Source organism: Primulina eburnea, chromosome 3 (assembly GCF_022965805.1).
Source record: "Primulina eburnea isolate SZY01 chromosome 3, ASM2296580v1, whole genome shotgun sequence".
NCBI classification, from domain to species: domain Eukaryota; kingdom Viridiplantae; phylum Streptophyta; class Magnoliopsida; order Lamiales; family Gesneriaceae; genus Primulina; species Primulina eburnea.
Genome location: NC_133103.1, coordinates 4,747,237 through 4,759,081, shown reverse-complemented (window position 1 = coordinate 4,759,081; position 11,845 = coordinate 4,747,237). Strand labels below are relative to the sequence as shown.

General features: G+C 35.0%; 2 protein-coding genes across 2 annotated transcripts; one reads left to right on the top strand and one right to left on the bottom strand.

Annotated features, from left to right (window-relative positions):
- Positions 1-346: 346 nt before the first annotated feature.
- LOC140825585 (small ribosomal subunit protein uS12) lies at positions 347-2,114 on the top strand. The gene is made up of 4 exons (XM_073187455.1): positions 347-455; positions 1,359-1,514; positions 1,599-1,725; positions 1,809-2,114. The coding sequence occupies exons 1-4, from the start codon at positions 451-453 to the stop codon at positions 1,947-1,949; spliced, it is 429 nt and encodes a 142-aa protein (XP_073043556.1). The 5' UTR covers positions 347-450; the 3' UTR covers positions 1,950-2,114.
- Positions 2,115-2,391: 277 nt separating this feature from the next.
- Positions 2,392-8,408, bottom strand: LOC140825584 (probable LRR receptor-like serine/threonine-protein kinase At1g67720). The gene is given in 16 exon segments (XM_073187454.1): positions 2,392-2,883; positions 2,980-3,112; positions 3,295-3,481; positions 3,583-3,651; positions 3,718-3,844; positions 4,368-4,432; positions 4,435-4,608; positions 4,757-4,914; positions 5,067-5,135; positions 5,261-5,332; positions 5,417-5,485; positions 5,594-5,665; positions 5,835-5,967; positions 6,222-6,727; positions 6,821-7,352; positions 8,011-8,408. Coding segments are annotated over 16 exon segments (2,772 nt in total). The 5' UTR covers positions 8,093-8,408; the 3' UTR covers positions 2,392-2,559.
- Positions 8,409-11,845: the final 3,437 nt, after the last annotated feature.

Here is an 11,845-nt window from a genome sequence, read left to right as displayed (position 1 = left end):
AAATTTCAGTTTAATCCCCTCAATATTTATCGTAATTATGATATGATTCTAATTTAAATATAAAATAAATTAATTATAAAAAAACTTTACAAACACGAAATACATATCAAATAACTGACACCTTTACAAATACGATATTTATAGTGAGATATGAAAACTTTTCGGACTTCATTTAGAAACCCAATATAGAAAAGATCGATTTAATAATTAACCTTATTTGGGCCGGTTACATGGGCCTAATGACCAAAAGTGCAACTAGTCACCCACATAATGGGCCCCATTCTAAAATATTGTTCATGAAGGCCCAAAATGCTAGCCATATAAATAAGAAGCTAACTATTTTCGTCATATTCGATCGTTAGGGTTTTAAGAGCTCAAATCCGCCGCACCGTTTACACAGTTCAAGCAGCAAAACGCAAGCCTGCTCGTTGTTCTTTCTACTCTGCAATCATGGGGTATGTTACTGATTTCACCATATCTGTATCTAAGCGTGTTTTGTTGTGTGGTCGCGAAAACGTTTTACGATATGTTTTTTTTATTTGTTTTACTGATTGCATGTTCTTGTTTCAAATGTCTTTGATTGGTTTTGTATCATGAGTTATGTGCGGTACTCGATGTGGTTGGTACTTTTGATATGATGGAAGACCGGGATTGTGTTTTGATTGGCTGCTAGTACATTTCCAATTAACGAAAATGAATTTTAGGTCTTTATTTGGCTGACTGTTGTTGAGTTGGTAATTGTGAATGTGGGTGCTCCTGTAGAAGGGTGGCCGGTATTTCGATAGAAACCGGATATGTTATTATGTGAATAAAATATTTATGAAGTCTCTAATTTTAAGAATTTGGTATGACCTCAAGGTTGGTTAACTACTCAGGTGGATGTGGCGATACCTTAAATTTTTGTTATACATTTCATAAGCTTCTATGTAAATGTTGAGAAGTCCAATCAAGAAAAATTTGTAGCAGAGAACGAAACACCTACTTGTAGAATTGTTAGATACTTGATTAATGATAGTTCCTTTCGCAGTGGTTAGTATTCTTGAAGTAGGCTGAGACTGTTGAATGGGAACTATATTTGAGGAAACAACATTGTAGAAATAATACCTGACATTATATTGCGTTTTTACCCAGATATTTATGCAATTGCATGATGCTGGTAATGCTGGAGGCCGCTGTGTTTTCAATTAAATGATATGTTATTATCTTGTTAATCCCATCAATAAAGGTCATTTGTGTGATATCAAATATTTGGCATGACTAGCATATACATTTTACTCTTCATGAAGCTGGCCTTGAGCATTAATTCTAATGTTCTACATCTATTCAGTGGATTCAGATTCTTATTTATAATTTCACAGGAAGACACGTGGTATGGGAGCTGGTCGCAAACTCAAGTCCCACCGTCGAAGGCAAAGATGGGCTGACAAGGCCTACAAGAAATCTCACCTCGGTAATGAATGGAAGAAACCTTTTGCCGGGTCTTCTCATGCCAAAGGCATAGTTCTAGAGAAGATGTGAGAGTCTGCCTCTTCTGCTGTGTTTTCATTCTCTCGATCATGGTAATTTGGCAAATTAAATTATTTTATTTCCGCATGCAGAGGTATTGAAGCCAAACAGCCAAACTCTGCCATCCGTAAGTGTGCTAGAGTTCAACTCATTAAGAATGGCAAGAAGATTGCAGCTTTTGTTCCCAATGATGGTTGCTTAAACTATATCGAGGAAAATGTGAGTTCCCAATTCCCGTTATTACTTGTTGCTGTTACGATACATTCTTTAATGATGAAGAAATCACAAATTTGATTGCACAGGATGAAGTATTGATCGCTGGATTTGGGCGGAAAGGCCATGCCGTGGGAGATATTCCTGGTGTTAGATTTAAGGTGGTAAAGGTGTCTGGTGTCTCTCTCTTGGCCCTCTTCAAGGAGAAGAAAGAAAAGCCAAGGTCTTAGCCATTCGGCCTGGCTACTGAGTGAACTCTAGTTTTTGATGATTCATCCGAGTGTTAAGTGAATTCTTGTTATGTTTTATTATTTTCCCATCGATTTCTGTACGACAGTTTCACCCACTAAAAACTTCACAAAACTCGTTAGTTAAATTTAATTGATGTTCACACCTCTCCCGGATACTTTTTTTTTCTTTTTTTTAAATGTATTTTTCAATTTTATTCCAGGCTTTTTATTCTTTCTTCAAAGTTTTTCTATAATAGTGAATTCTCTTCCTTCCTTGTTTTATCCTGTTATCTGGCATATTATTATCTAAAGTTGTTAAGAAATAGTTTTGAAACTAATTTGTTACAAAATAGATTGTAGATAAGATCCCCGCAGGAGCGCAAGCCAGATTTCCACTAGAGGTATGAAACGACGATATTGATAGAGGTAATCCAAACTCGATTAAAAAAAATCAACAATATACAGTCATCCAAGAAAAGAATTTACAGTTGCTATACATAAAAAAATTTCCTTCGGTTAGCGAGACAACAATCCAAAAATCTGTCTGACTAAATGTTTTCATCAATCAAGAAATGGGAAGTAGACTATAACTACTTTGGCCCCACTTGTTCTATCGGGGAGTTGGCTGTGTGACAGAGTCGTCAATAGACAGGTGGTGTTCACCGATTCCAAAATCAGCCGAACCTGCCCTGTTAGCCGAAGAATGAACTGAAAGCCTCGATACTTCACCCGAACTACCTTCTCTTGAAGCTTCTATAGATATTGCATCTTGAATCTCTTTAACAACTTCTGAGATTGATGGCCTCATGCTCCCATGAGGTTGAACACACATCAGCGCCTTTTCAGCTATCTTCCACATTGACTGGATGTCATATTCGTGCAATGAAGGGTCGATTATCCCTTGTATGTCACCACTCTCTATATGCAGCTTCGCCTACAAGTGTACAACCAAGATGTACCAATGCCATGTGATGTTATTTTCTTTATACATCGAGATTCTAAAATTATCTTTCTGTACTGGAAATATTACCCATTGTACGATATTTCTGCAGTTAGGTCCAAAGTTATTTGAAATCGCTTCTTGACCTGATATCAACTCCAAGAGTATTACTCCAAAACTATAGACGTCGCTTTTGTCTGTTAGCTGCTGGGAGATATAATATCTGCATTACATGATATTAACTGTTTATTTCTTGCCGTAACTTTTGAGTCACGAGAATGTCTACTATTCGAGTCGCAAGAATGTCTTGCGATTATTGGTAGCTAGTCAATATTCAATAGATAGCATCTGCTACACACATTTGTGTGCTAGAAACTTGGAACGAATGAGGGGGAGAACGCTTACTCGGGATCAAGATAACCAACAGTTCCTCGAACCATGCTCGAGACATGGGAAGCTCCATCTACTGCTAGTTTTGAAAGACCAAAATCTGACACCTTTGCCTTCATGCTCTTATCAAGAAGAATATTGCTTGTTTTCAAATCCCGATGGATGATTGTCGGAACACAACCAGTATGCAGGTACTCAATTCCTGAAACGAAAATTAGAAAGTGCCTTGCATTTATATTACTTATTCTCGACTATTTTTCCTTTTTATTTCGTTGCAAAACTAAACCAGTCTAGTAAACCAACCTTTTCCGGTGTCTTCAGCAATCTCAAGGCGCTTAATCCAACTAAAACCATTTTCGTGCATTAAAGGCCCTAGGAAAATAATAATAAAGTTATCACATCGTCTGCAATTTTTTCATTTAAAAAATTAATACGTACCATATAAATGTTCCTTAAGAGTCCCATTGTGCATGAACTCGTACACGAGTATGTTTTTCCCATCTTCTTGGCAGTATCCGAGAAACTGTAATAGATTCCTATGGTGTATCCTTGAAAGAAGAGCCACCTGGTTTAATTGAACAATTTGGCGTCAACAAGAAGCCATGGTAACTAAATGTTGAGTGACACAGATCAGTAGTTAACTGTCTTGACTGGTTCAAACCACAATAGGATTGTTCAAAAAATTCATGATTGTTAAGTTGCAACGTTCAAAGAAAATCAACTATTAACTAGTGCTCTGAAATACAGGTCCATAGAGAAGCTCTGAGTTTTACATTGTCCTAATTTACTGGTCAAAATAACTTTTCAGGCACAAATTTCACTTCCTCGTGATGGAGAGAGATTTCTTTTGTGCTCAACTGTTGAAAACATCCACATTGAAGTGGAAGTGATAATGCCAGTTCAGGTTTAAAATATAAAATCTATACCACTTACAAGACTAAATTATAGTTGATCCTGACTATAATCGATGACAAGAAGGATTTTCCTCGAATAGATATGCTAATAAAAACAGGGTAATATTTGAAATAAACTATCCAAAACAAACTATTGCACAGAAGATCAAAAAAAGTTTGAATTGTAAAATAAACCTCATTTGAGAATTCTCGTTTTCCCTGGAAAGAATCGTTTGTCAAGACTTTAACTGCAATTTCTTTCCATCCTTCAGTTTCCCATAATAGACCACTCCAAAGCCTCCAAATCCAACTTGTCTCTCAAAGTTCTTTGTGGCATCTGCAATCTCAGATAAAGTGAAGTAATGCGCAGCTTCTGCTGCACCGTCTCCCCCCGAAGAGGAAAACTTCTGAGTGGCCAAATCATGTCGAACTTGATCTATGATGAAAAGTATAAACTTTTAATTATTGATTAAATTGAATCGCTTTTTAATGATATCAAATATAGTTCTGGAACATACTAATCAATTTCTAATTGTTTCTAAACCATAATGGCAGGGAGAAAAAATATTCGCATCTGATCTGACCTTGCTTCAGAGACTTCTTGTTTCTTTTGGTAATCAGGACACAGCAAGTAATAGTGGTGACGAGCAAAACAGTAGCAACTCCTACAGATGAGCCTATGATGATATTTGTTTTATGGCTCCCTTTACTTCCCTCGTGAAGATGTACATTTCCCGTGTAACTGAAATATGTGTAGTACAAATTAGGCAAAGATTAATTTTTTAATGGCTCCATCAAATCCCCTCATCTTGAGGCCTGCAACTATCAGCACCACACTTTCTTAACAAGTAAACTTCGATTTTCGCATCATTAAAGAAAAGTAAATAAACGCACTTAAAAACGAGATCTTTGTTAAGAAGACCGGATGGCACTCTTCCTGACAACATATTGTTCTGAACATACCTGCATCATTAACAATTAAAAGAGACATCACTAGACAGTCCTGTGAAAAATGAAGTTCAACAGAACTTAGTGGAGATATTTAAAAAATTCATTACAAAGACAAATATTTTGCTTTTCAAACTTACAGTTCTCTTAAATTTGGTAGACTCGCAAGCAAAGAAGGCAGTTCACCAGTCAGCAGATTATCTTCAAGATGTCTGGTGATTCGAAATTGCAACTTATCTAAATATTTAAATTAATTTAGAAATATACAAAAACAACAAGACATGCGTGAACTTTACATTGTTTTCAAGTTCCGGCATCGGGAAAAATCAGGAATAGAACCACTCAGTGAGTTATTATCAAGCCATCTGCAACAAAATAAATGTTTATGTTAACAAAAAACACATACGAATATTTTTCCAAGGAAAAAGAAAATAAAGAAAGAAAGGAAATGAGAGGTTGACCCCGCGACTTACAACTCAACAAGGCCATCCAAGTTTGTGAACTCTGATGGAATTTCTCCTGTCAAGTTCTTTCCCGACAATTTACTGCCCATTACAAACAATGCCATATAAAAATCAAGAACTAAATCAAATGTAAGCAGGATTGTAACTCAAAGATAGAGTTTTATTGCATATGTGTATGTTGAACCCGAGTTCTAATGTAGTATCCTTATATATTTTATGATTTAAAAGGACGAAACAAGAATAGTTTTACATTGATATTATTTTTGGTTGGGGATCTGAACTACACTGGACCCAAGACCAGGCAACCGGGAGGCAAGGATCGCCACCCTCTTTGGCCCATTCAGCTGATGCATAAGCTGTGATTACACCAGCCACAATTGCCCCTGCAACTCACGTAACAATGCATCAGAAAAAATTGGAACCTTCAAGGGGAAATAGAGAATGATGTAAAACTCTTTCTAAACATTCAATTTCTACAAGTTTTTTATGTAAATAAGAGAAATGATGGGTTATAGATATTAATTCTGATTCAATCACAATGCAAGTAATTTAACACCAGCAACTGTAACTTATACTTGAGGTTTTGCAACAGTAAGAATGCATTCTTCTCATGTCAAAGATATTTACTTAAGCTTACCATCTGCAGAACCGTCACTCTTTTTCAAATACTTGTTTATTTCCATTGCATTTATGAGAGGGCCCATAGTAGAATCAGAAGTTTTCACAAATCCGAAAGATAACACAAATGGGAGAGAGATGTTGAAGTATCCAGGCTCATACAGACGATATTTTCCCTGTGCATTCTCTTGGATATTTACAACGGCCTTGCTAAGTTCAGAGTCGCCAGGGAGCACAAACTTAAATTTTCTGCTATCAATTGAAGTAAAATTTTCAATCTCAGCAAAGTACGAGAACGCCCAACCAAAACCAGGAAAACCATTAAGATTTAAACGGTATGTTAATGATCCATTCCTGCCAACTACAGCTGTCTGCATCACTTTCTGAGGCGGTCTTTCATCATTGCTAACATCAATGGGCATTCGAGTAGATATTTTTTCGGTCCCGGGAGCGACATCAACGAGGTAGTTGGCTTTCTTCACCGAATCAGACTCCCAAAATCTATCAAATGGATCGTCTGGATACCTGTGGAGAAAGAATATAGCTCAAAATCAATAGCACTCAGATCACAAGATTATAATTAGGACATCCTACGAGTTCAATATTTCAGGAATATACCTCACTGGATCGGCACTATCTGCACCGAAGTTTATTCTTGCTGACACGCTGAGAAAGAACTGATTCTCATATTGGTTGAGATAGATGGAACCATTAAACTTTCTGAGCTCAAGGGTGGATATAAACGGCTGTCCTGTTGTAGCATTGGACAAGCAAATTCCGACAGTGGGATCTGTAGCTAGAAATATCAACTCTTCTACCTCTATCGTGCTTGCATCAGAAATCACTATGGTAGCCCAACGAGTTGGCCCAAAAGAAATATCAAACTTGGGATACACGTTGTTGTTATCAAAGTTACCATATAAGAATGTTGCCCTGATAAGGTACCTGTTCCTGGGAACCACATCAAGTGTGTAACAATATTTGTTATCATCTGCTGGAAAGTATTTCAGTGTAGTATACTGTTTTCTATTCTCATTTGATACAGATATCTTAGTGGTTTCCCCTCTGGGCATCTGGTTATCAGGAGTCCATATAAGGCCTAGATCGTCTGTGAAACTAGCATCACCACCACAGTCCAAACTTACGAACCCTGCATCACACGGTTATCCATGTTATAAGTGCAAGAAGATTGTTGCCAATTCCGCAAAAATTAATTCTTCTTCATAACAAATTTGCCTACTCTAAGATCTGCCAAATCTTCTTATCAGAAGAGCTGCGAATGGTTTCTCAATTCCCTCGTAATTTCATATGCCTTGCAGTCATGTTTACAACATGAACTAAAGTTGAAAGGACAGCCAAATTTCAATTACATAGTTTTATGCTAAAGTTCCCCCTCTACAATTTCAATGCTCTCAAATAAACTCTAGTTTTTTACGTCCGTATTTATCCCAACTCCGTTTTTCCCAACAAATATCAACGCAAATAATTTTCTTGTTCCACACATCATGGAATGTGAAAGTAATTTTATATATTTGTTATTTCCTTTTATACCCATTCCTCGTACGCCCAACTAAAAACCTTAAAGAACATATCTTTAGCCAGTAATTTTTCCTTCACCAACAATCATGATACATACTTAAAGTGATATCTTATTCCAAGGTCGAGGAATCAGGAACCTAATCCATCATATAAGCAGTAGTAGTTCCGAACATAAATTAATCATTGAAGAGCCAAACTTAGGAAATAGCCAACAAACTGAATCTTAGAACAAGACACAAAAATATACAAATACAAAGGGAGATAGATACCCGGCATCTGGGCTGTGGCAGCATCCATGAGAAAAAGGACACAAGAAGTGAGAAAAACCAAGAAAATTTCAACACCCCCCATCCCTTGTTTCTGCACTATTATGATGAAAAAGGTGCTACCTTGCTAAGAAGAAGAAGCCATATAAATAAATAAAAAGGAGAAAAAAAGGGGCCTGCTAAAAAAGTAGTGCATATGCAGGGAAAAAGATTATGGGAAATTTGAATTGCGTAATGGGAAAATGAATTGGCGAGCTTTTAGTGATTCGGTATAGAAGATTAGGATCGAAAAGTCGTTTAAAAATTTATCTTTGAATAAGAAATAATCATTTTAAAATTATCTCCAGTTCAGTAATACTGATTTAAGTACCAAGTTGTGGTGAGTCGAGCTCTTCTCGAGTTTAATCTTGGGATGGAGTTTCCATGACAATCACAACAGAAATTCAACCATGCCAGAAATAATTTAATATTTTTTTTAACTCCATAATTTTTTCAAAAAATAAAATCAGAAAACTTTTTTTCTTCCCTGAGATATGAATGACTTTTTGTAATAAAAAGGGGTATCTGATCTTCATGAGCAATATTAATTATCAGCCATCATTCTGTATGTTTGACTATTTAGCCAAATCTTTGTTTAATTATAATTCAATTGGGTCCGTAAGATCCATGGATTCGCTTGTTATCATTTATATAACGAAATAAATACTTAATATATATATCTCAAGAAATATTTTTCTAATAAGTGTCACATTTTTAAGCGTGTAATGATGTATATTCATATGATTTTTATTAGATCAACTCTGATAATATAACATAAAAATTGACATGTAAAACAGTATCACATGTAAATTTTGTTTGATGAATTTTTTGATCGACCCTATTTGTAAAAACTATTAACTTTTATTTCTAAAATATTATTTTTTCGGTGCAAAAATATCATCTTTTGTTATTTATATTTCAAAAAATATTGTTTAATATATATTGATTTGAAAGAAAAATAATACTATTTATCTCAAAAATATATTGGGTAATATATGTTGATTATGGTAAGGTCGATGCTACATGTGGGGGCAATGCCCCACATGGTTTGGATGGACAAGATTCACACACGTATGTGATTTTAAAAAAATTAGTGAACCACATGTATATGTGGTTAAATTTGGACCCTTAATTCTATCATGGGGTAGTGCTCGTACATGTAAGATGGAATAAACCGTTTATTTAGAGTGCGGTATTCTTTCACAACAGACATGCACATATTCAACTCGTCTTACATATAAGACCGTTGCATGTGAAATTTATAAGTTTTTTTCATGCTACTCACATGAATAACGTTCTTATCCACTTAATAAATGACATATATGCTGAATTAATGAATCATGATCACTCATTCAACAATAATATATGAATAAATAATCATAATTCATCGTTCAACTTACATATTATATCTACCAAGCCAAATTTATGCCGGTTGACGTTGTCACCATAAATAATATAATAATAAGGATCAACTGTTGATATGGTCAAGGTAGCACGTGTCAGTGGCTGATTGGATTTCTTGCTACGACAGAATGTGACCGAGAGAATCTACAGTACGGGAATGTTGTCCCACCTAGCTGGACTTGTCTGATATGCAATGGGCTATTTATTGAGGGCTAGGTAACGGATCCATGAGCCCAGATCGCACAAAAACTGTAATTGGGCCTCCAATAGTAGCAGATGGGAAATTTAGGTGCTTCGTGTTCTGTTTCACTTTCACCTCATTTGAAAAATATGAAATACTTCAGTATTATTTTTTCAGATACTCTCCTTTTCAATTTTAAAACATTAAATTATTTCATTGATTCACATTTATCTTTCTCGGACACTTTCTTACATAATAATATGGAAAAAAAATTCAAACTCTTGTACGTGGATGGATTCAAATCCATGATTTCAAACTGGCTTGCTTGTATAGAGAAAAATTCAAGTTAATTTTAAATTAATTCCATCTTAAGTTTAGATATTTTCAATATATGTTTGTGATGGATTTTAAATTCAATGTAATTACAAATTCATTCACAAATCAAATTCATCAATCCAAACACAACATAAATTTGTATTTAGAAAAAAATGATTCAATTCAGATAATGTACTTTATATTATACTCGTCATGGGTATATTCGAAGTATTTCATAATTACTGTAAATCAACTTAAATTTAGTATATCTAAAGAAATTAAAGAATTAGAAATATCGTCCTCTAGAAAATGTATTGATCCAAATACAACTTTAAGTCTTTTTATATTTAATAAACACAAACTCTTCATAATGCAACCGTGACCTTGTTTGTTACCATAGTTTCTTGAGTAATGGTATAAAAACATTGGTGACTGTTGGGCAATGGAGGATGCCGACGTAGGCTCTTTTAGGAACGATCATGACACCCTAGTTTGGTCGACCCTATCCACATGAGTTGTACTCCAAACCCATTGAAAAGCTGATACTTGTCAAATTTTGACACGTGTCAACTCTTCATTGTATGAACATGTCAAAATTTGACAAGTGCCAACTCTTCAATGGATTTAGGACACTTTGTAGGGTCGACTAAAACCATTTTACCAAAAGCAATAAAAGGCATACAAGGAATTGTCCAATCAACTATTTGGATAAGTAATAAGTAAGGGGTTATATACTATAGACAATATTTTTTTATGTCAATCAGACACGATGCCACCGTAGACAACATCCTCCAGTCAAAAAGAAACACTTGCACGCATTAATATTGTTTTCGAAGTAGCATCACCATGAGTTGTCTGTCATGTGAGCTGTGACCCTTGCATTTACATTTTACAACCATATATACATACATACCGACAAGGGTGTCAATAAAGTAAATTGGCTTTAATATTTCTCGTGCAATTACTCAATCTATCGATCGATTAGAAATTATTGTTCTATCTTAATTTTTTAGATAGACAAGGAAGCTGAACCATGACTCGACGGTTCAGTCTTGGACACTTTCTCCATGATGTTTGAATTATATCATAAGAATGGTAGTTGAGGGGGAAACTGATACTAAAAAGAATTAAAAAGATAATGTTAGTATTATATCATAAATATAAAAATTAAAAACATAGATGAAATTTTAAGAATAAGAGAGCAATCCACACCAATCAGCTCTCATCTGGCTCAAATGTATACTATTCATCGAACCAAACCATACTTTCCTACACTTTAGATTGCAAATGATGAAAGAGGGAGTGATAAAGAAGCTTTTTTTAGTTAGGATAGGTTTGTTATAATCGAGTTTGAAATCGAGATCTTGTCTAAATGTGAGCTTTTTATGTCAGGTGGACTTTAAACCAACTACACGAAATTAAATATAAAACAACTATATTTTATTGCTGATACTAATCATATTTGAGTACTTTTCTTTGACATGGCAAAAAGAAAGGGTATTCTCTCAAACCTCAGAATCACGCAAAGCTAAGGTCCAAGGATGTCACATATATGATATCATCAACACATGCAATGCAGTTGTCATATGAAAGCATCTATTGCACACTTTTAGATTGAGCGTAGTATTCTTAAACTTCATATTATGGAAGATATGATTTAAGAAAATTAATTAGTATAAAAAAAAACATTTATTTTAAAAAATATACTTGATAGGCATTGTTGGATACATGTCCTTGAAATGAATAACTTGAACTGAAACTCGAGCCAATTTCAGATTACGATCGGTGAAAACCTCACGGGCCATCGGAGTTTCTTATGAGATCTAAGCATGGTATCTACCGTTCACATTCCTTCGTCATTCATTTGCTATGGCCTAAATTACTTAATAGATAGAAGTG

Coding starts and splice junctions, on each gene's coding strand:
- LOC140825585 (XM_073187455.1), top strand. Junction 1,515..1,598: donor GGCATAGTTCTAGAGAAGAT/GTGAGAGTCTGC, acceptor TTCCGCATGCAG/AGGTATTGAAGCCAAACAGC. Junction 1,726..1,808: donor TAAACTATATCGAGGAAAAT/GTGAGTTCCCAA, acceptor TTGATTGCACAG/GATGAAGTATTGATCGCTGG.